We start from the raw sequence: 25,219 nt of genomic DNA on the forward strand, positions 1-25,219 counted from the left end.
CCACTTCAGTATTCTTGCCTTGAGAACCCCGTGAACAGTATGAAAAGGCAAAATGATAGGATACTGAAAGAGGAACTCCCCAGGTCCAACACGCTACTGGAGATCAGTGGAGAAATAACTTCAGAAAGAATGAAGGGATGGAGCCAAAGAAAAAACAACACCCAGTTGTGGATGTGACTGGTGATAGAAGCAAGGTCCAGTGCTATAAAGAGCAATATTGCATAGGTACCTGGAATGTCAGGTCCATGAATCAAGGCAAATTGGAAGTGGTCAAACAAGAGATGGCAAGGGTGAATGTCAACATTCTAGGAATCAGTGAACTAAAATGGACTGGAATGGATGAATTTAACTCAGATGACCATTATATCTACTACTGCGGGCAGGAATCCCTCAGAAGAAATGGAGTAGCCATCATGGTCAACAAGAGAGTCTGAAATGCAGTACTTGGATGCAATCTCAAAAACGACAGAATGATCTCTGTTCGTCTCCAAGGCAAACCATTCAATATCACCGTTATCCAAGTCTATGCCCCAACCAGTTGTGGGGTTAGATCCTCTTAATGACTATCTGAGCACTTCTGCATGTAAATCCTGGAAATATGACAAGGAACAAAATAGCTCCTTAGCTTTGAGATAAGACAGATTCTAGTAGAAGGGGAGGCAATTTTAAATAGAGGGGTCAAGGAAGGCCTTTCCAAGAAAGTACCCTTTGATCTGGGATCTGCTGCTGCTGCTGCTGCTAAGTCGCTTCAGTCGTGTCCGACTCTGTGTGACCCCAGAGATGGCAGCCCACCAGGCTCTGCCGTCCCTGGGATCTCCAAGCAAGAACACTGGAGTGGGTTGCCATTTCCTTCTCCAATGCATGAAAATGAAAAGTGAAAGTGAAGTCACTTAGTCGTGTCCGACTCTTAGCGACCCCGTGGACTGCAGCCTACCAGGCTCCTCCGCCCGTGGTATTCTCCAGGCAAGAGCACTGGAGTGGGGTGCCATTGCCTTCTGGGATCTAAAAGATAAGGAAGAGGGAAGAAGGTAGAAAAAGCGTTCCAAGCAAATGGGGTAGCACGTGCAAAGGTCCTGAGGTAGAAGAGAGACCAGTAGTTTTGAAGAACTGAGAGAGCAGAACATAGCAAAGAGTGTGTAGTGAGCAAGGGAGGAATTTCAGTCCATGGAGACAGGAAAGCCACAGGGCTAATTGGTTGCTCTTTTGACATTTCCCAGAATCCCCTTCCCTGTGGTTTCAGGTTCTGCCAGGGTTGGCCTGGCAGACAGAGGAAGACAGGCTAGCTGGTGGCAACTTTCTGGAGAATTTTCTGTGGATCAGCTGTGCAGCTGCCCACTGAGAGCTTTCTAAAGGTTCTCAGCAGCTTCTGGCAAGCTTTAGGAAACTGTCTGACTCTGTGACACTCTGGACCACAGTGCACCAGGCTCCTCTGTCCATGGGACTTTCCAGGCACAAATGCTGCAGTGGGTCGTCATTTCCTCCTCGAGGGGATCTTCCTGACCCAGGCATCGAACTTGCACCTCCTGTGTCTCCTGCATTGCAGGCAGATTCTTTACCTACTGAGCCATCAGGGAAGCCCTCCCTCTAGGGCAGTGGTTGACAGTCTATGGCTCTCAGGCCTAACCAGGCCACTGCCTGTTTTTGTAAATAAAATTTTATTGGGACATAGTGACACTCATATACTTGCACATCGTCTGTGCCTGCTTTGGGGCTGCAACAGCAGATCTGAATGGCCTGCAAAACCTAGAACATTTTCATTCTGGTCCTTTTAAAAGAAGTTTGCCAGTCCTGCACTAAGATATGGCAGGTTGCAAGCATATCTTACAGATACACCCCTGTATCTGTATATGTCTATGAGTGATTTCAGTTATCTGGCCCTACCCTTGAACATCCAGCAGAAGGTTTTGTGCAAGGAAATGATGGGGTCCAGCTAATGTCTTTGGAGAAGGCAATGGCAACCCACTCCAGTACTCTTGCCTGGAAAATCCCATGGACAGAGGAACCTGGCAGGCTGAAGTCCCTGGGGTCACGAAGACCGACACTCAGTTGGACACGACTGAGTGACTTCACTTTCACTGTTCACTTTCATGCATTGGAGAAGGAAATGGCAACCCACTCCAGTGTTCTTGCCTGGAGAATCCCAGGGACAGCAGAGCCTGGTGGGCTGCCGTCTATGGGGTCACAAAGAGTTGGATACGACTGAAGTAACTTAGCAGCAGCAGCTAATGTCTTGGTTGTTCGGACAAAGTAGAAGAGCTGTATTGTTTTGCCAGGCAAAGGAGGCCATAGCAGGCGAATGCCCATTAGACTGTGTCCCGCCCTGGAGGGAGTAGTGAGGAGTCTTATAGAAATGGTTCATAGAGGGCATGATCGCTCGTGGACTTTCTTCTGATTGGTTGATGGTGAAGTAATTGGGAATCAGCATCATCAACCTTCTGGTCCCAACTGGTCTTGGGGGTGGGGTCTATGTGCTTGCGGGCAGCATAAGTTAACATCCCCCACCTGGTAGGGGTTTCAGTACCTGTAAAACAGCTCAAAGGACACGGCTCAGAACATCAGCTACAGTCCTCGAGGAAGAACGAAAGGTCCTTGACCTTGTTTAATGGCTTGAGTATTACTCTTTTGTCTTCTAGCTAATGTTTTAAAATTCTATTTTTGCTACTGTTTGGAGGGGCTTGGAGGAAGGCAAGACTGGGGTGGGGGTGGGGGCCCATAAAGAGGCAGTTATCCAGATGAAATGTGGTGTCAACTTGTACCAGGGGCGTGGTGGGAGGGATGAGGTGGGAAGACGCAAGGTACAGTCTAGAGACAAGCCTGGCAGCAATGGACACACTAGTGTGCAGATCAGGATTCAATACTCTTCTCCACTGAAAAGAACCAGAGCCCCTCTGAGAAACAGTCCATCTCAGAGCTGGGGCAGGGGATACTCGAGAGGCACCTGGAACATGTGATACCAGAAAGTAAGGACGTGCTTAAAAAGCCAGGGGCCCATGCTGAAAGGACACAGGGGCCAAACTGAAAGACCTCCCAGTGGCCAAACCTGGAGCGATTTGAACAAACTAAATAAGCAAAGAGAAAAACACACAGTGTGTCAATAAATACAAGGGGAGGTAGGACAGTGCCTCCTTACAGAAATTCCCATAGACACATGAGAAAAGAATGATAGAATTTGAAAATCACCACATGGCAAATGGGAGCATAGAATCTTAATCACTGGACCACCAAGGATGTCCCTCAGCTATTTTTTTTTAGATATGTATTTTATTTACTTGGCTGTGTTGGGACTTTGTTTCTTCTGTTTCAGCACATGGACTCTCTAGTTTGGCCCAGTAGTTGAAGCACACGTGGTTGCTCCACAGCAGCTGGGATCTTAGTTCCCTGACCAGGGATTGAACCCATGTCCTCTGCATTGCAAGCTGGATTCTGAACCACTGGACCACCAAGGACATCCTCTCTCCGCTATTCTTAAGCTACTTTTACAGCAATCCTGAATCTTTTCCCAAATAATCAAATGATACAGAAATGAAAGCACAAGAAGTAGCCCTTAAAATACTAGATAAGCTTTCTTCTTTCCTTCCTTTTAAATATGTCAAAATTTAAGGAATTGCTTCCTTCCATCTGCCCCCTTTGTCAATTGCAGCATTTTTTCCAGTTTTTAGGTTGCCCTCAGTTACTGAAAATCTGGCGAAGCTCTGCATTTTTTTTGGGGGGGGTGTCCATCCCATCTCCTTTCCTTGATCACTGTTACGTTCAGCTTTCAAGAGTCACATTTAAATATAGGAGTAGAAACAGTCTGCGGAGAAAGCAATGGCACCCCACTCCAATATTCTTGCCTGGAAAATCCAATGGAAGGAGGAGCCTGGTGGGCTGCAGTCCATGGAGTCGCTAAGGGTTGGACACGACTGAGCAACTTCACGTTCACTTTTCCCTTTCATGCATTGGAGAAGGAAATGGCGACCCACTCCAGTGTTCTTGCCTGGAGAATCCCAGGGACAGGGGAGCCTGGTGGGCTGCCGTCTATGGGGTCGCACAGAGTCAGACACAACTGAAGTGACTTAGCAGCAGAAACAGTCTGTGAAGCTATTAGCAATGAAAGATAATCAATTGGAAATGGTCCCCTGCCTGGCAATTTTCAAGCAGTCATCACCAAAAAACCAATTATGCTGTCAGCTCTTGGTCATCATGAAAGTCCTTGTCCAGTCAGAAGTTACAGCATTTGCTGAGATCTAAGATTTATATACAAGTAGTATTTAATATTGATTAAACAAATAAAGGCACATCATATAAATTCCCAACATTCTTGAGCAAAGTCCATATTTTTAATAATTCTTCCTTTTACTGGTTACAATAGGAATTAGGTGCTAAATGTGAAATTTCAAATGATTTTATTTCTATACGGTGTTCACGATGTTGCTGGATCAAGGGGTTGGTGGATTTGATATTTGCAAATTGATATCTGGTCATCAGGACACTTGTGATATTTTTTTGCCATTTAAAATTTAATCAGGGCTTCCCTGGTGATTATACAGTAAAGAATTTGCCAGCAATACAGGAGATATGGGTTCGACCCCTGGGTTAGGAAGATCCCCTGGAGAAGGAAATGGCAACCCACTCCAGGATTCTTGCCTGGAAAATACCATGGACAGAGGAGCCTGGCAGGCTACAGTCCATGGGGTCTCGGAGTCTGACATGACTGAGTGACTAACACTTTCACTTTCATCAGGACACTTATGATTTTTTTTTGCTATTTAAAAATTTAATACACATCACTTAACTACACAAAAATATGATCATGGATGGATTTTTTAAAAAGTCCTCCACTAATGCCATTAAAAGTTACTAATGCAATAATGATAATCAGCTTATCTAAATTAGCACAGTACTTAACAAAATAATGCTCAATTTTGGAGAAGGGGAAAGCCAACTTGGCTTTCCAGTATTACTGATGAGGATAAACTGGTACAATCTTTGTAGAAAGCAATTTGGCAACGTTCAGTAAAAGCCTTAAATATATTCATGACCTTTGACCTAGTAATTCAATTTTTGGGAATCTAACAGAAGAAAACCAGTCAATCCTTAAGAAATCAGTCCTGAATACTCATCAGAAGGACCGATGCTGAAGCCGAAGCTCCAATAGTTTGGCCACCTGATGCAAAGAACTGACTCACTGGAAAAGACCCTGATGCTGGGAAAGATTGAAGGCGGACGGAGAAGGGGACAACAGAGGATGAGATGGTTGGAAGGCATCACCAACACGATGGACATGAGTTTGAGTAGACTCCAGGAGTTGGCGATGGACAGGGAGGCCTGGCGTGCTGGAGTCCACGGGATCGCAGAGAGTCAGACACGACTGAGCGACTGAACTGAATGGAAGAAAATCCAATATATGGAAAGAGCTTTATGTATTATTTTTAATGAAAAGAAACCCAAATGTCCACCAAGGGAGTAATGGTAAGTAACATTTATATGTCATTTTGACAACATGGAAAAATGCTATGTTAGGTTACAAAGAGGGGAAAACAAAAATTTCAAATTGTGCAGACATTAATATATATTACACTTATTATATTATATACAAAGTGTATATTATATACACATATATATACACATATATTATTACATATTAGTGTGTATACTTACTATATTAATGATGTAAAAACATACTAAGCAGACCAAAAGACTAAGAAAATAGAGCACAATGTTAGCAACTGATGCCTATGGATTCGTAACTAAATTATAGGTAATAAACTGCTTCCCAGGTGGCGCTGGTTGTAAAGAATCTACTTGCCAAACACAGGAGACCCGAGATTGATCCCTGGGTTGAGATGTCCTGGAGGAGGCAACCCACTCCAGTATCCTTGCCTAGGAAATCCCATGGGCAGAGCAGCCGGGCAGGTGCCAGACAAAGACTGAGCACACACGCAAAGGTAATTTTACTTTTGTGTATCATTTTGTGTTTTCCAAATTTTCTATAAGCATGAATTTAATTTATATGATAAAAGTGATAGAATGTATTACAACAGTTTTAAATTAAAAAAAATTAAGATCATTATTTTTTTTGGTCTGAAATATCAATCACGCATTGGATTGTCCCCAGCACAGTATTCCCTGTTCTTCAGAGGTGTGGTCACGTTCTCTGAGAATATTTTGTTAAAGGGAAGCCCAAGACTGGAAAGTGAATTGCAGATGAAATTAGAGCAGATCTACTTGGTAACTGGCTTCTTTTTGGCAAAAAACAAGGTCAGTTGCTGAAATTACTGCTCTAATTAGGTAAATCCCTATTTTATCCTGAAGTTAGAATGCCAGAAAATAACAAACCCATGAAGGTGATAGATTTTTCCAGGCTCACATTTTGAAAGAAGTTCTGTGCAATTCATAAGCGGCATTATAAATTACTTTTTAATTTGGTTATCCAAGTATTTTCCAGAAAATAAGATTAAAAAGTGTCCAAAGGTGGGTAGGAGGGTGGAGGAGACGGATGTGGAGACAGAGTGTGTAAGACACAAGGGATGAAATGCTTACAGAATTTTTAAATTTCAAAGGATTTTACATTTTAAATCAGCATGTATATTTATATTTAGAACATGGACACCAAAGTCAATAAACTGGCAAAGTGGATGAGAATCTGGCAAATAAAAGCTATTTTTTTCATTAATTTAATATTCACTTGCTGTAAAAAGCCCAACAGACTAGATTTTATTAGTCATAAAACCTCTTTCCCACGTCTGCTTCACTTACAGAAGACAGCCACCATTCAAGTTATTTCATACCCTTTAAGACAATCTCTATTTAAAACACTAAGGGGGATTAAACTGCAACTTTTTTTTTCACTTAATAAATGACCTTCAGCTACTTTCCTGTCAACACACACTGCACCTTTTTTACAAAGCATTTTGGCTGCACTGGGTCTTTGCTGCCCAGGCTTTCTCTAGCTGTGGCTTCTCCTGGCAGTGGTTCATCTCGCTGGGGAGCTTGGGCTCAGGTAGTTTTGGCAACAGGCTTAGTTGCCCATGGCTTGTAACATCTGTCCAGACCAAGGATAGAACCCACATCCCCTGCATTGGCAGGCAGATTCTTAACCACTGGACCACCAGGAAGTTGTGTGTGTGTTTTTTTTAAAGTAATGTGTGGTCACGACTGCCTGACGATATCATCATTTGACAGTCCCATTCTCAAGACATTTGGTTGTATCCTTCTAACTGCTCTCATGGACAACGCTGCTCTGAACAACTCTGTAAATACTCATTTGCTTCCTTAATTCCACAGGAGAAATTTCTGTAATTGCTGGGTCAAAGGGAACTCACATTTTAATATTTTGGTAGATATCACCCAACTGGTGCCCCCCCAGCCCAATCTCTTCCTAGCAGGGCATAAGAATTCTCTTTCCTCACAAACTGGCCATGGAGTTGAATTTTGTTTAAAATGAATAGGTGATTTCTATTCTATGTGTTCACTTTATTATGTCCATTTCTTTTCCTTAAAAAAAATGTTTTTATTTATTTGACCGCGTCAGATCTCAGTTGCTGCACTCGAGACCTTTGACATTCGCTTTGGTACGAGGGCTTCACTTCCCTGACCGGGGATCGAACCTGGGTCCCCTGAATTGGAAGTGAGGAGTCTCAGCCCCTGGCTCACCAGGGAAGTCCCTTGTCCACTTATTTTCAAAGGAGAGGAGTTTTATATCTGACCAAACAGAAGAGCACGAGGACAAAGTCTGTGCAGGTTTGTTCTAATTCAAGTAGGTACATCGGGAGTTACTATTAACAAAGTAAACCCAATATGCGACATATAGAATGCATTCTAAAGTCACACGTAATTGATTTGAGGATTAAGGAAACTCCTGGATATTTGAGAATTGTTGGCAGCTCTTAATGGCTCATTAAAAAGTATAAATTCTAGTTAGCGAGTCTGATCTGGGGCTTGGCACGTGCCAGGCACTGTTCTAGTTCTTTTACGTAGACTAACTTACTTAGCTCTCATGACAGCTCTATGAGGTAGGTGCTATAATTATGTGTATTTTAGATTTTGAAAAATGAGGCATAGAGGGTCTTAACTAATATGACAAGGTCACGCGGCTAATAAAATGACAGACCCAGAATTCAAACCAGACACTAGGACTGCAGCCTCTGGGCTCTTAACCACTATTCTCTATGCAAAGTTCATCTTCAGGAAATAAGGATGCATCCCACAGTCCTCTGCAAAGCTTTTGATCATAGCACCGACAATGGAAACTTCCTTACCTGCCTTTGGGTGGAGATGTCCCAACCGCCAAGGTGTTGCAATGGCTGAAGCACGGGTTAATTTCTTTTGGCTTACAACAACAGAAAAGTATTATTTCAGAGGTTTGGAGGCCAGAAGTCCAAACTCAAGGTGCTGGTGGAGCCATGCTCCCTGGAGGCTCGAGGGGAACATTCCTCCTTGCTTCTTTTAGTTTCTAGCAGCTCCTGGCAGTACAGGCTAATTTTTGTTTTGCTTTTCTCCATTTCCTCCAGTGACCACATATTGCTTTTGTACTAAGAGAACCCCAGTGACAGTTCTTAAGAACAGAACACTTTCAATACCAGAAAATTGCTCATCTTTCAAATGTCTCATTCAAGCCCTGTACCAACAGCCACTCGGCATCAGGTTTCATTTCATAAAATCACACAGACACCATGACCCGCTGATGTCCACTCACTCTGCCTGCAAGAGTTCAGTGTGGAACATGGGGCCAGCATCACCTGCGACGGAGAGTTGCTGCAGGCGGTCAAGACCTTTGAGAGGCTCGGAGCGCATCTGGCCCGGGTAGCTGCTATAATCATGATTTTTGCAGCCAAAAGACAGCCATGGTGCATCATTTATTTATTGCCACTTCCTGCAGCTTTTAGGATCTTAGTTCCACAACCAGGGATTGAACCCGGGCCCCCAGCAGTGAAAGCATGAAGTCCTAATGATTGGACCAACAGGAAACTCCTGAAGACAAATTTTTAAACCAAAGAATTTATAGACACAGCTAATGGTGACTGCCTATTGAAAGGGAAAATGAGGGGCTGTGATGGGAAAGAGACTTTTCACTGTACATCCCCTGGTATTGCTTGATTAGAAAAAATATGTATAGATTATTATTTTAAAAGAAAACATTTTAGGACTGCAGGACTTTACGGTGAGCTTTTTAATTAAGTGAACATTTCACAAATGTAAATTTACTTCTTATCAACATACTCAAACCACACTAGAATCTTTAATTCTAACAGCTAACAGCTAAGGCTTTTGTATTTGAACTGTAATATAAAACCAATATTTGGGGACAACCCATGTCAGAAAAAAATCCTACTCAAGCATTCCATTCATGTCAAAAACAATCTCAGAAATAGGAGAGCAGGTTCAAATTATGCATCATATTTTCATAAGCTGCTCTCACTGGCAGGGGTGGTAAACCACAGCCTGGGGTAGTGGCTGCTAAATCCAGCCAACTACCTGTTAGGTTTTTGAATTAAAATTTGTACTGAGATCATTGAAGATCCACGTATAGTCGTAAAGGTTACAGTGAGAGATCCCTATGTACTTTGCCCAGTGTTTCTCACAGTAACCCATGAGCTGCTTTTGTACAACCCACGAGCTGAGAGCAGTTTTTAGATTTTTAAATGGTTGAAAAATTTAAAAATCTTTTGTGATGTGCAATTGCATGCAATCCAAATTTTGGCGTCTGTAAAGCGTTCCGGGGACAAAACAACAACACCCATTTCTTTAAGTACCGTCCCTGGCTGCGTTTGTGTTTTCAGGCCAGAGCTGAGCAGTTGCGAGACTGTGCAGCCTGCAAAACCTAAAATATTTCCTACCAGCTTTACAGAAAAAGCCTGCCAGCCTCTGGGCTGGAGACGAGGCTGGAGTCAGGAGAGAAGTGAGTATCTGGAATAAAGATTTTTCTTTTAAAGACAAAACATTTCCAAATGACATCTGCACCATTGACTCCCTCAGGTCTTGCTGTTAGAAACGTCTTCTTGCAACAAGGGACAAATGGACAACCGACAAAGAGACGGAGATAACCAGTTCCTCTCCAAATCCAGAGATGTCTATGCATTTGGAAAGAATTGCACACAGGACATGAATTTCTTTTAAATCCAAAGGGATCATTTATCAAAACTACAAAAAAAAAAAGTGAAGGTAGATTGTTGCAGATGGACAAGTGACCACCAATACAGCTGAGATAATCCTTTTCCTCCTAGGATGCCTAAGATGAGTGAGTACAGACGACCCTGGGCTGAATACTAGAATCATCCGCTGTTGTTACTCATGGGTTATGCTCCCAGCCTTGGGTCAAAAGCCTTCCGGGTTAGGCTGAAGCCAGTCTGCTGTGACCTTGCAAGAAACAGGTGGTACAGCAAGAGAGCACTTGGGAATTTCCAGAATTGCTTGATGAACATACAGTGTCTGTTTTCTATAAGCCAACGTCCCTCAAACTAATAGGTGAGGATTGAGCCATCTTAAGGAGAGCTTGTTGGAAAAGGGCTGCACATAGGCACTACTACAAAGAGCCCTGTTTGATGAATCCCTTCTAACGCACAGTTTTCTTTGGGGTGGGGTGAAGCAGGGGTAAATGTTTAAGCACGGATGCTACTAGACCTAATAATGATAGAAATAACTGCAAGTTCCAGTTTTACCCAGAAAATCAGACCCCAGAAATTCCATTAGCACAGAGGTCTTAACCAAGGGACCATGGGTAGAATTTTTAAGGTCCAGAGTTTTGCATGGGAAAGAAGATGAATCTTATTTCACTCATCTCTAACTGAAATTGAGCGCCTGTCAGTTTGGGATGTAGGTACGAGAACACAGAAGCATTGACAGGACCAGTGACTGGGTCAACAAAAGAGACCAGTAATTTTCATATCGCTGGTGTCTCAGTGGTAAAGAATCTGCCTGCAGTGTAGGAGATGTGGGTTCAATCCTGGGCCAGGAAGATCCCCTGGAGGAGGAAATGGCAACCCACTCCAGTATTCCTGCCTGGGCAATCTCATGGACAGAGGAGCCTGGCGGGCGACAGTCTGCGGAGGCGCCAAAAGGTGGGACACAACTACACTCACATGCTTCCTATCTTCCAAGTTTCATATAACATCCCGGTTGCTGTAACTATCTTGAAATACCATTTATGAGCATCTCTCCTTCAAAATAGGATTGCGGTTGATTGACCTTTGAACAACGTAGGTTTGAAATGCACTGGGCCACATAAGTGGTCCACACAGATTTTTTTCAATAATAAATTATTATTATTAACCAACCTTTCAGTTGGTTGAATCCACGGAGGAATTGTGGACGTGGAAAGCCCAAGGCTGACTATAAATGATAGTTATGCTAGAGGTGGGCTGCTACAACCTTTAATATAATGCTAATTCAATGCACTTAAACCAAGAAATATTTTGATAATGATTTCAATAGTTTTCTTCTGCAAGCTTATATATTTTGCTTTATTTTCTTAAACATGATTCAGAGAGAGGATTCATAGACTTGGCTGGACTGACAAAGGGACTCATGACTCCAAAAGCAATGAAGAAAACTGGCATTAGGTCTCTCGAGCAGGTGGTGTTAGGTAATAGAAGGAGTTCCACTCAGAGGACACGGATACAGGTTCTAATTCTGACCATGTGCTGGACTTGGATTCTTTACCTTCATTTTCTTCTCTATTAAAACAGAAGCGTCTCAAGGTGTGAGACATAAATGAGATCCTATCTAAGTGGCCTCTGAGAGTGGCTGAGCGTGGGCTCTGGGGGCCTGACACACTGCTGGGAGTTCAAGTGTAGTTATCATCAAGATCAGTATCAAAGCAAAATTTGCTCAACCATTTTGTAACCTGCCTGAGCTGGGGGAATGTAACATCAGTCATTCCTGAAATACTTACCCGAAGCACGTGGACACATAGCCTAGGGACATTTTCCAATTATCCAATAATGCCCATATTCAAAATACTTTCCAAGCCAACTACAGACCTCACCGTTCTTGCAAAAGATCATGTCCTTTTCCGGCCTCGACACTTAGAACTCAAGTGGCTCCCTCCCCAGTTCCCCCACTTCTGCCAGTGGACGACAGCCCCTCCTAAGCTGCAAATAACTCACAAGACCAGGAGTCTGGCACACGTGGGCTTGCCTTTCCTGTACCAGCTGCACTGAGCAGGTTTAACTTCTCCGAAAATCAGCTTTGTTCGTAACAACAAATGCAAATGGCATTCATTGTAACAGCTGAATGGAATTGTGTGGGGAAATTCTAGACCATCATGATTCATGGTGTTTTTCCCCTCCTATCTGGAGCCCTGGCCGCCCGACTCCAGATAGGAGTATTGGTCACAAAGGTTGAGACCTTTTCTGTACCAGTAACGTACACTGGCTCCCTTCCTAGGCATCTTCCCTTTCCTCACAGGACTGGCTATGTAATTTGGGCTTAAATGCAAACTCAGGACCCCTGGTTCAAAGACTAAGAATTATAGAACAGCGTCAGCAGAGCGGGTACCCGAGTGTGGGGCCCGCCGGGACCATATAGGTGGCAAACATCCATGAAGACAGCCCTGCTTCTTCACTGGGGCAGCTGTTCCCACCTGGCTGTATGTTAGGATCACGTGCACAACCTTAGAAGGTACCAATGCCCACGGCCTCCCTGCAGAGGCAGATTCCAATTACCCAGGAGCTTCCCACATACTTCAGCCCGGAGCCAGTTGGACCCACCAGACCGGAGTGACAGAAAACCTTGGAAGGACACCATGGGCCTATATCACAAAGAGCAGCAGAGGGAGCCCCAGTGAGGGCCTGATAAAACAGACATTCCTGAGTGGAATACCTTGGGTGTGCAAGGCCAGTGCGAGGTGTCTCGTAGCAAAGTCACCTCCAGCCTTCACGAGAACGCTGCATGACTGCTCAGGGGCAGAGGATACACGTGGCCCAGCATCTCCTTCCAGGTTTAACTCGGGAGAGCTACTCTAGAGCCATGATTTCCTAGCACCCTTTGAACGGCCATGGCGTGTGACCAGCCAGGTAGTAGGGGATGGAAACAGAAGCTTATGTGCAACCTTCTGCAGTGCTAAGGGGAGGCCTCCTCCTACCCTGGCTGCAGCTTCAGGGGCCACCGTTTTGGACCACGTGTTGCAGATATGGGGTGGGGTGGGAAGGAAGACAGAAACCATGATGCCCAAAGTCATAAGGTCACAGTACTAGTTCTTGGTTATCCCCATGCCCCAGCTCCGACAAAATAAATGAGAAAAAGACACAGGTGAGCCGATTTTTGCTTTGCTGTTTTGAACCTGTTGACATTACCATTAAGCCAAATGCCTGAAATGGCCCATTTTACAGATAAGCAAAAGGCTTCCTGGGTGGCTTAGTGGGTCAAGACTCTGCACCACAGAAGACTAGGGTTTGATCCCTGGGTTGGGAAGACCCCCTGGAGAAAGGAATGGCTACCCACTCCAGTATCCTTGCCTGGGGAATCCGGTGGACAGAGGAGCCTGGTGGGCTACAGTCAATGGGGTTGCAAATAGCTGGACACGACTGAAGCGGCTGAGTGCTCCATGAACAGACAAGCAAACTGAGAATCCGAGGTGCAAACTCTGGCCGGATGCTGGCCACACAGCAATGCCAGAGCAGGGCCGTTTGGACCCCTTTCCTCCTCAACCCCAACGCCTTTTAACAAAAGAAGGCTCCTTTCAGATGAGTCTGTCATCGTCCCACTCAGCTCAGATTATTACTCTAACAAAATATAAAGTTTAAAATTGGAGAGCCAGCCCAGTTCTCTGGTTAAAAATGTGGACTCAGGAGCTACTCTGCCTGAGGCTGAAACCCAACTCTGTGCTAGAAGTTCCGTCACCCTCATGCTTCAGTTTCTGCATCTGGACAAGAGGCAGGGACGAGGGTGAAGTGGTTGAGGCACACCCCTTCAGTGCAAACGGAAAGGGGTGCCCAAAATCTCACTGATCAAGGAAAGTATTTTAATGCAATTTTTCTAAAAACCAAACTTAACACAGAAAATCCACAACGAACAAAAACATCACAATCTTAAAGACAGGACCAAGTCCTGCCTCAATTCCCAGGCTAACTTCTAATAAAACTTAAAAGAACAACAAAAACAAAACCAACAAAGCAGCTGACCTGTAGGCCACAGTTTGCCAATTTAAAAACTAGATTGCTTTAAAACATGTGATTGCTGAGTTTTGAGTGCCCTAGGCCAGCGCCTTCCTCGTCTCAACCTAGCTCCAGCTCTGGATAGCAACTGACAGAAGGAGATGAGTCAACACAGGTCAAGTTCTTATCACAGTACCTGGCTCAGAGTAAGGACTCACATCAACATCGCAGCAGGAATTGAGGCTCATTCTTTTTAAAAAATTAAACACAGGGACAAATGAATTCATGTTCCATTGTTTAGAAGGCAGCAGGAAGTCTTAAGCAGAGGAAAGCAAGAGGGTATCTCCTTGATTTTTTAATTCACTGGACATTTTATAGCTACACTGAATAGACATCCAAAGGACTTAGCATTTCCCAGTCCCTAACCTCCCTGGTGGAAGGCAATGGCACCCCACTCCAGTACTCTTGCCTGGAAACTCCCATGGACGGAGGAGCCTGGTAGGCTGCAGTCCATGGGGTCGCTGAGAGTTGGACATGACTCAGTGACTTCACTTTCAATTTTCACTTTCATGCATTGGAGAAGGAAATGGCAACCCACTCCAGTGTTCTTGCCTGGAGAATCCTAGGGACAGGGGAGCCTGGTGGGCTGCCGTCTATGGAGTCGCACAGAGTCGGAAACAACTGAAGCGACTCAGCAGCAGCAGCAGCAACCTCCCTGGTACTCAGCTGGCAAAGAATCTGCCTGCCATGTGGGACACCTGGGTTTGAAAGATCTACTGGAGAAGGGATAGGCTGCCCACGCCAGTGTTCTTGGGCTTCCCTGGTGGCTCAGATGGTGAAGAATCTGCCTGCAAAGAGGGAGACCTGGGTTCAATCCCTGGGTTGGAAGATCCCCTGGAGAAGAAAAAGGCTACCCACTCCAGTATTCTGGCCTGGAGAATTCCATGGACTGTATAGAGTTGGTTACGACTGAGCGACTTTCACTCATAACCTGGAACTTGGGCTTCCCAGGTGGTGCTAGTGGTAAAGAACTTGATCCCTGGGTTGGCAAGATCCCCTGGAGAAGGAAACAGCAACCCACTCCAGTATTCTTGCCTGGAGAATCCCATGGACAGAGAAGCCTGGTGGGCTACAGTCCATAGGGTTAGAAAGAGCTGGACATGACTAAAGCAACTTAGCACACATGTACACAACCTGGAATTTAACCTATCTCTGCAAGATCAAACCAGTCCATCCTAAAGGAAATCAGTCCTGAATATTCATTGGAAGGCCTGATGCTGAAGCTGCAATACTTCGGCCACCTGATGCAAAGAACTGACTCATTTGAAAAGACCCTGATGCTGGGAAAGATTGAAGGCAGGAGAAGGATACGACAGAGGATGAGATGGTTGGATGGCATCACCGACTTGACTGACTTGAGTTTGACCAGATTCAGGGAATTGGTGATGAACAGGAAAGCCTGGCATGCTGCAGTCCATGGGGTCGCGAAGAGTCAGACACAACCAAATGACTGAACTGAACCTGTCTCTTGCATGAAACTGTACCGGCTAAAGGGACCCCAGGAAACCTGGCATTCTTTGTGTTTGTCTTGTGCTTTGACATATCAATTACCTTGTTGCTTGCATTCAACACCCCAGGTCAGGAATCAGCAAAAGACAGCCCTCCAAATCATGGCCTGCTTTTTGTAAACAAAGTTTTATTGGCACATGGCTATACCCATTCACTTACCTGTTATCTTCAGCTGCTTCGATGACAATGGCAGAGCTGAGTGATTGTGCTACGGAGGTGAACAGAGTTGAATAGAGACCGAGGCTAGCAAAGTCCAAGATATTTTCTGTATGGCCCTTTACTGAAAAAATTCACCAGCCCCTGGTCCGTGTAACGCCAAACTTCAAACGTTCATTAACCAGCATCTCCTTTGAGATCCATGTGCACCTTGCAAAACAGAGCTGGGTGCAGAAACCAATTCAGGGCCTCTTAACTACTGTGGCTGTTTCCAGTTTCATTTGGTGATAGCTGTATATTTTAAGTTTCATCCTCATTTCAAAAAGTTTTGTTGGAACACAGACAGTCTGGCTGCTTTTGTGAAGAGAGTTTAGTTACGGAAGAGCTCTTACGGCTTCATAAAGCCTCAAATACTTACTATCTGGTTCCAAGCTTTTTGCTAATCTCCACTCTACTGGGGATCCAAATTTGCTAGGTGATACCAGTGTGGATCCAAGACCCTTGATGCCCATACAGCTGTGAAAAAAAAAAAGCCTTCTAAAGAGGCTGATATTGTCCCTGTTTCTCTGAAGAGCTATGACACCAGAAGTACAAGGAACGTTTATATGATTTCAATCTATGGGCTCCCACTTGAAACGTCAACAGCCCTTCTGTTACCAGAACAGAGACATAGATAAGACTCATGACAAACAGCAAAAAGTGACAATAGAATCTGTACAATGCACCAGCAACCAGGAATGAAACACTTTGGAACAACCAAAGATAGCTCTAAAACAAAAAAGGATTAATTCTCTCTGACATCATTTCTGTCTTCTCTTCTTAACAGTCGTTATCGCTTGCCTTGAGCCAAATGGAATCAGATGTGTTCAAAGTAACCTTCTAAAATAAGCTCTGTGTCTTTATTTCATAAGTGAAATAGTCACTTTTACAATCTATTGAAATTTTGTTTTCACATCCCTGTTCCTAGTTTATAAAAAACAATGGATCTATTCAGTGTTTCAAAGGCCCAGATATTTAGTTTGATGAGAGCACACAAAAATCTGTATTAAACAAAGACTGTATCTGAAGAAAAGAAGAAAGAAACTTTGGACAAATTATATATCTGCTGGCATTCCAAGACCTCTTAAGTTTCAGTCAAGTTAAACGTCCATTTACAAGAGGCTTGGGATTACCCTTTTTGTTGGTTCAGCAAACACCAAGTGCTTACTATGATGAAAGACACTAGTCCCAGGCTTTTCCACGCATCGCCATGTACCACAACGAAGCCCAGGACCCACGGGGCCCCTGCTCTCTTTTTATGAACACAGATACACAAATCTTGAACTTCACAACAGTTACTGGCTGAGCTAGTGTTAGCTTAATCTCTGGCGCCACCTACAGGTCAAACTGCATTTTGCTTCACTTTGGCACGAAGACGCTCAGAAATCCTAGGTGCGTTTACACTGAAATTACCACCGGGTGGAGGGCACTGGAGAACCCCACACTGTGTAGACCACAAAAATGGAGTGTCCCGTTGACACCATTCTACAGACGAGCTTGCCTTTTTATTATAAGACAACAGATAAAAGAAACAACACATAAAACATATAAGGCGGATACTCTTAGAAACCACCACCCAGGTTAAGAAGTGGAACTCTCCCGGCCACCTGACCCTCCACATACTCCGACATCCCCTTAACCTGCTCTACGGATCAGTGTAGTCTCCCACGTGGTCTCATTCGTCTGTTTCATAATCCCATCAGGGGCGGATCAGTTTTAGAACTGGAATCCATCGTGAAGGAACTATCCCTATCGGATAGAGCAGTGCTCAGTGGACCCTCCGATCTTGGAACCGAGGAAACCTGCTTAGACGATGTTTGGAGGGAAGACAGATACAAGGGGTGAGGTTGGGGGAGGTGTCTCCCCAGGGCTGCCTCGGCGCCTGCCCTCACCCCACGGTGACCGCAGCCGTGGCATCTGCAGGCCTCAGGGTGGAAGCAGGCGTCCCCGGAGCGGGCGAGTCCAGCCTGGCTTGAGGGCTGGGCAGCGGCGTTGCGTCCGGAGATGCGGCCGGCTGGCCACCCTCTCTGGGGCAGCTAGAGGCACTGGCTGGATTCCAGGGGCGCCTCGAGCTGCCCGACGGAGACCAGCGCGCCCAGCTGCCCGGGGGCGCCGCTCTCGGGCGGGAAGGTGACCAGGCCCGAGCTCTGGTTCTCAGCGTGGTCGCTGTGCTGCCTCCGGTGGCACCGCAGAGAGTCGTCCCTGACGAAGGCCGCCCCGCACGTCTCGCAGCGGAAGGCCCTGTGCGTCACGATCTTGGCCACGGGCGGCCCTTCCCGGCCCGGCGGGGCCCGGTTCTCCGTTCGGGCCTCGTCCCGGTGCGCCTTGTCGATGTGCTTGGCTAGGCTGCTGGGCCGCTTGGTGTCGAAGCTGCAGAAGTCGCACTTAAAGGGCCTGTCGGGGCAGTGCACGCGGCTGTGCACGCGCAGGGCGGCCGCGCTGGAACACGAGTAGCTGCACTCAGGGCACTTCTCGGGGTGCTCGGCCTGGTGCAGCCGGCTGTGCTCCAGCAGGTCGGCCCGGTCCCGGCCCTGGAAGGCGCAGTGCAGGCACTTGAAGGTGTGCTTGATGCGGATGTGCGACTTGAGGTTCGCCTTCATGGTGCAGCGCACGTCGCAGAACTCGCACTTGAAAGGCTTCTCCCCCGAGTGCACGATCATGTGCCTTTTCAAGTCCGAGCTGATTTTGAACTTGGCGCTACAGAGCCAGCACTGGAAGGGGGTGTCCCCTGGCAACGGGAAAGTGCGCTTCCATTAGAGCAGGCAGGCAACACAGAACTCCCCCCAAACATGAGTTCAGAATGGCTGGTGGCAGACAGCCAGGTCTTTAAAACTCCAGTTCCTTGCCACCTCCTACCACCACCACTTGGGAACACTGTGTATTAACTCAGGGCAATCCCACGTGTGAGTACTACCCCCACTTTAACAGATGGGGTAACTGAGGCTCAGAGAGGTCACATTATTCGACCACGGCCAAACAGCATCATGGCATCCACATCCACCCTCTCCATGACACTTCAGGTTCAGATCTAAACTCACTTGACATCCCAGATTTGGACACAGAAGGAAGATGTGTGGTTATGTGATACAAAACTGCTTCTAATCAAGATTTATAAACATGCTCACTTTGGTGTTTGGACTTCCCCTGTGGCTCACACAGTAAAGAATCTGCCTGCAACGTGGGAGACCTGGGTTCGACCCCTGGGGTTGGGAAGATCCCCTGGAAAAGGGAATGGCAACCCACTCCAGTATTCTTGCCAAGAGAATTCCATAGATAGACGAGCCTGGCAGGGTTACAGTCCATGGGGTTGCAAAGAGTTGGACACGACTGAGCAACTAACACTTTTTACTTTTCACTTTGTCTTTAAGTTGTATTATTACATCAGTTAACTGGCTTGTATCAAAGTTTTGCAGTTTCACACTGACAGACTGAATTTTATTTATGAAATTAACCCGTGAATATGGCAGCAGGAGCAGAAGACAAACCTTGAAATGCCATAGCCTCCTCTGTACTTCCTGGAGGGACGGCTTAGGAGTTTAGTTCTTTGCAGGCTGTTAACTTTAAACATCCCTGTCAGTTGATTACAGGCAAAGATGAGATTGCTACATATCCTACACAACCATCCTTTCCCCAAACTTCTCCTGCATTCTGTTGGTTGTGATTTTGACTCATCTAGCATCACTCTCTAAAACGAGTAGTAGCTTCAACGTTTAGTTCATCAGCTTGAGAGGTTTAAGGATGCCTTTCTCTTTGCCACACTACCTCTCCTTGCTTGAGAAATGGCTTTATTTCGCTTGATTTTCTCACTTCTCTTTTCTTCCTGACCTTGTCGGAAACCAGACTTCTATCTTCTGATTGTCAGTTCTGCAGCTTTTTCCATGCTCTCTGAAAAGTTAGACCTTATAGCCAGCAACCCCAGTTCCAATTCACACTGCTCTGTTCTGACTACCGTTTCTAACAGAGCTCTTGGATGCAACATTCCTGCCAGTAGGTTGATACCAATGAGAACTGAAAAATTCTGGTAAGTTATGCAAGTACTCTGTTATCGCCAGGATTTTTGTTAGACTTGGCACATTCATACCACTTATTTCCTGCAGATGACTCACAGTCCACAGATGACACTTCACAGTTAGGAAGAGGAGATCGGTTTAAGGACGAGACATTCGGTGGGTTTTACCTGTTACTCGACAGTTTGGGCCATCATGCCAAGAGGCTTCAGCTGCTCCTCTGACCTCTGCAGCCTATATCAGTTCCAAGTTCAGAACACCCAAGGCAGTCAGATGCGAGCTGCAAAGATTAGCTCCCAGCTCTTTGGCTGCCTCCCACTTGTCTGCTGGGACACAGGTTTCTTGACTCAATTTTGGAAGTCAGTATATGCCGGTCTGCTTGCCATTTGCCATGAATTCATTGGAAATTCTAATTTTCTGACTCTCCTTATGGGCTTCCCAATCCCCCTTTTTCTGCACCATGATGGGTTGGTTGGTTCTATCTCCTTATTTCAACAGGGTCTCACACAGGGAGGGAAAAGCTTTTCTGCAAAGCCTAATTTCTAGACGTTTGTGATTACTTTCAGGTAATTTTGCTACATGTTTCTTTTTTTATTGGCGTATAGTTGCTTCACAATGTCATGTACAACAGAGTGCATCAGCTGTATGAACACATATATCCCCCCTCTTCAGCCTCCATCCCACCCTGCTCTTCCCACCCCTCCAGGCCAACACAGAGCACCAGCTGAGCACCTTGTGCTACATACCAGCTTCCCACTAGCCAGCCGTTTTACACGTGGCTACATGTTTCTGAATTAAGCCACACAATCAGAGTTGATGTTGAATGACAAACACCTAGTTTATTCATCAGCCTTTTATTGAGATGCACCCTTTGCTTCTTGTGTGTTGAAGTGGATAATCGCCCCCAGCTGTATTCTGTGCAGGCAAGTTAGAAAACTCAGCTGTCAGACTTCCAGTGTTTTACTAGAAGCTGTTGTCCCGGTGGGAGAAACCACACCCTTCATATCAACAGAGAAGCTCCAATTTCCTTTACTCACACCCTGGAGTCATTTCCATTGCCTGTGCTTTAACTAAATGAGTGCTGAGGGGTCGGAGGTGCAGAGAGGCCTGGGACTTACCCGTGTGGGAGCGCAGGTGCACGGTGAGCTGGCTGGAGTTGCGGCTGGCGTAGGGGCAGAGCTGGCACTTGTAGGGCCGCTCGTCCGAGTGGATGCGCAGGTGCTTCTTGAGGCTGCTGCTGTCCACGGCTGCGTAGTCGCACAGGTGGCACTTGTGGGGCTTCACGCTGGTGTGGCAGCGCATGTGCATAGCCAGGTTGTCCTTCCGGCTGAAGCACTTGTCGCAGAACTCACACTTGTGCGGCTTGTCCCCTGCAAACACACAAGCAAGAGTCGCGGCTTCAGGGCTTTTGTCTGTCAGGACGCCGGCAGAAAGATCCAACCAAGAAGGCGGTCTGAGTCCCGGGCTCTGCCTTTCCCTTCGGACCAAATGCCCGGAGACAGGAAGACACTGAGGTCCAGACAAGCATCGTGGAACAAGAAGGTGTGCTGACTCGTTCGTGGCTCAGAACTTTTGCAGACTCCCGAGGAGCAGAGATAAAATCAGGCTGAAAGGAAGTCACAGGCCAAACCTTGTTTGAGAAAATGAGAGCTTTCCTAGAAGCTGTCAAGATCGGAGGGGGCAGGTGGCTTTCTGGCTCTCTAGCTGATGAGCCACCTGGAGAACAGTCAGGGTGACTCTTACGTGTGCTAAACCACAAGCAGTAGAGGTGCCTGCTCTCCCGGGCCATTAGAAAGGGAGGCTGCTTAGGCTGGAGAAGCATCGCCAAGGCTCCAAGAGCGTGGAGGTTCCCGGAGAGCAGAGAACCCCACGCCCAGAGCATCACCGCCAAACTGCGTTCTTCCTTCTCCCACGACTACTCCAGACAGGTCACATCCAAAGACCTACCCAACAACCCACTGCTTAGGGAAAGCCAGAATCAGAAGGCATGCCCAACCCAAGAACCCGGACTCAGAGAAAATCATTCTTTCAACACCAAAACCAGATATGGGTCTTTAAAAGGCTGTTTTGGGTTGTGCGAGGCTTGGGGGATTGTCGTCTCTTGATAAGGGATTGAACTCAGGCCCCCGGCAGAGGCAGTGCTGGGTTCTGACCACTGGACTGCGGGGGATTCCTCAGACATGGGTCTTAAGATGGCTCAATTAGAGGCAGGGTGGGACAATGTCCGAAGCCTAAGAATGACGACATCCTAAAGCTTTCAGGAAAAAAAAAAGGCCCAGATGAGCACACAACTCCTCAGACAACACCAGATGGTTGCAAGATGGGAACAGTACCTGCAGAGTTCCACAGAAATTACTGAAATAAAACCCTATACTTAACTCGCTTCCCTGGTGGCTCAGCTGGTAAAGAATTTGCCTACAGTGCTGGAGACCTGGGTTCAATCCCTGGGTTGGGAAGATCCCCTGGAGGAGGGCATGGCAGCCCACTCCAGTACTCTTGCCTGAAGAATCCCACGGACAGAGGAGCCTGGCGGACTACAGTCCACGGGGTTGCAGAGTCAGGCATGACTGAGCAACTAACAGGCACACTTGAACTCGCATTCAGTGGGAAGAGAAAACAAAGCCAGTGGACAGATGACACAAGGCATCACACTAGAACTGTGTACATCAGACCACAACAAAAGGTAACCGGATAAGATGCGGGATATAAGTAATGAAATGGGGAGGACTGCTTTCAAACCAGAAAAGAGGAGCAAGGATAAAAAAGGGGCACAACTGAACAGAAAAGAAGGTAAAAGTCAAGCTAAACGTTCAGTACAAATGGATTAAATTTCCTGTTAAAGATGTCAATCACATTTTTTTAAAAGTCAGCTTAATACTCTTGGAAAGGGAAAGTGTTAGTTGTTCAGTCACGTCCAACTCGGTGACCCCATGGGCTGTGGCCCGCCAGGCTCCTCTGTCCGTGGAATTCTCCAGGCAAGAACACTGGAGTGGGTGGCCGTGCCCTTATCCAGGGGATCTGCCAGATCCAGGGACTGAACCCAGGTCCCCTGCATTGCAGACAGATTCTTTACTGTCTGAGGTACACAAATAAAAATGAAAGAGAAGTAGAGAATGATACACAGTGTTCTAGGAAAATGCTAAAAAGCATCAGAAATATCAATTTTAGGCAAAACACATCATGGTAAAACCCACTACACATTTCATATGGAAGAGACAGAACTCACCAAGTAGATGTGACTCAAACTTATGAAACTAACATGGTTTCACAAAAGGGTTTCCAAGGAAACCTGTAGGACATATTTTAAAACAACTTTTGCTCCGAGAGTCGCAATTGGATTACAGGCTCTTAAGAGATGGACAGTGAGAGCCCCAGGGCCTAATCACTTTTCAGAAGAGTCTTTGAACTTCAGGTCCAAAGGCTGAAAGCAAGTGAACCATGTGCAATTCGAGAAGCTGGGAGAAATGGAAGTTCTCTGGTGGCCCCACGGCTAAGACTCTGTGCCCCCAATACCGGGGCCCAGGTTCGATACCTGGTCAGGGAACTTGATGCCTCATGCTGCAGTGAAAACCGAGGAGTCCACGTGCCACAGTCAAATAAATACTAAAAAACAAACAAACAAAAAAAACCCACCAAAAAACCAACTAGAAGTGAAAACGGACAGCACTTGATCAATAAAAACAAAAGAATAGCCATTAAAAAGGGAGGTTTGCGCAAAGAAAAGACACCAACAGACCAGTGTTTTCAGTGTTGCCACTACAGCCGTTTGGGGTCGGGTAATTCTTTGCTGTGCCCTGTTTCGAGCGTTGTAAAATGTTTAGCAGTATCCCTTACCCCTCCCCCACAAGATGCCAGTAGCACCTTCCTCTCCAGTTCTGAGACTCAAAAATGTCTTCAGACATTACCAAATGTCCTGGGGGGGGGGGAAGGGGACAACACTGTACCTGGTTACGATCCATTTTAATAGACACGGGAAAAAAGAAAAGGGACAGATAGATAAACTTAATCATGACTATTAAGTCAGACTTTACCCCAACCAGTTTCTGTGCACGTGTGTGCTTAAGTCGCTCAGTCGTGTCCGACTCTTTGTGACCCCATGGACTGTAGCCCACCAGGCTCCTCTGTCCATGGAATTCTCCAGGCAAGAATACTGGAGTGGCTAGCGATTCCCTTCTCTGGGGGATCTTCCCCACCCAGGGAGAGAACCTGTGTCTCCTGCTTCACACGTGAATTCTCTATCATCTGAGCCACCAGGGAAGCCGACAATCAATTAAGATGACTCAATAAAATGGCTATGGTCCAGGAAGACACAAAATTACAGTCTGAATTGAGAAAGAAAACAGAGCAATAACAAATTTAGAAAAACTGCTATGTTAGAGATGTGCCCCAAGGTAAACCGTTTTTTGCGCAAATATTTGCTGTCCTTCTCGGGAGAATTAGGCTGCATGATTCCATCACTGTCGGCCCGGACACAGGACTGGCTCTGCACAATGGAGAGGAGCAAACGTTCTTAAGAGCCAGTACCTTGGGAATTCCCAGGTGGTGGAATGGTTAGGACTCTGCACTTCCACTAGGGGGCACAGGTTCACTCCCTGGTCTGGGAACTAAGATCCTGCAAGCCATGTGGTACCGCCAAGAAAACCCCCCAACCAACCAACAAAAAGAGCCAGTGTCTGGTTGGCTACACTTGCTGCTGTTATCCAAGATGACCTGTAACATTCCAGATCAGGGGTTGAGTTTGCTTTTTTGAACTATAGTTTTTTTGAACTATGTTTCAGGTGTACAACATGATTCACAGTTTTAAAAGTTATATTACACTATGGTTATCATAAAATATTGGATTTATTTCCTGGGAAGAGCTAGGATTCTTAATTTGGGCCCTGTGGGTAAAATTTAGGGAGTTCCAGACCTTGTATGTGGAGAAGGAAATGGCAACCCAGTCCAGTGTTCTTGCCTGGAGAATCCCAGGGACGGGGGAGCCTGGTGGGCTGCCGTCTACGGGGTTGCACAGAGTCGGACATGACTGAAGCGACTTAGCAGCAGCAGACCTTGTATGAGAAGGGATTAAGTTTTTATCTCTTTTACCTCTAACTGGAATGTACCATTCCTGGACATTCTGAGAACTCACTCCTCCTATAAGAACTGCAGGTTCGTACCCTCGATCGCTATCGCCCCATTTCTCAAACCGAACTCATAGAAACAAGGAGTAAAATGCAGTGTCGGGGTCAGTGGGTCTGGGGTCCTGTATTTCTAGTGAGCTCCCAGGTGGCTGTGACCTTTTTGGTCTGTACCACTCTTCGGGACTCTCCTGGTGGCTGAGATGGCAAAGCGTCTGCCTACCATGCGGGAGACCTGGGTTCTCTCCCTGGGTTG

The 25,219-nt window shown here is 46.1% G+C and overlaps 1 protein-coding gene across 1 annotated transcript in view; it reads right to left on the reverse strand.

Moving 5' to 3' along the window:
• Nucleotides 1-17,396: 17,396 nt before the first annotated feature.
• ZFP64 (ZFP64 zinc finger protein) overlaps nt 17,397-25,219 on the reverse strand; it is a 74,025-nt gene continuing 66,202 nt past the window's right edge. The window contains exons 8-9 of the mRNA XM_052650636.1: nt 20,965-21,216; nt 17,397-18,567 (exon numbers count right to left, since the gene is read on the reverse strand). Of these exons, the coding sequence (XP_052506596.1) occupies nt 17,876-18,567; nt 20,965-21,216 (944 nt within the window). The 3' untranslated portion in view covers nt 17,397-17,875. The remainder of the gene's footprint in view (nt 18,568-20,964; nt 21,217-25,219) is intronic.

The sequence above is a fragment of the Budorcas taxicolor genome, chromosome 13, assembly GCF_023091745.1.
Source record: "Budorcas taxicolor isolate Tak-1 chromosome 13, Takin1.1, whole genome shotgun sequence".
NCBI lineage: Eukaryota > Metazoa > Chordata > Mammalia > Artiodactyla > Bovidae > Budorcas > Budorcas taxicolor.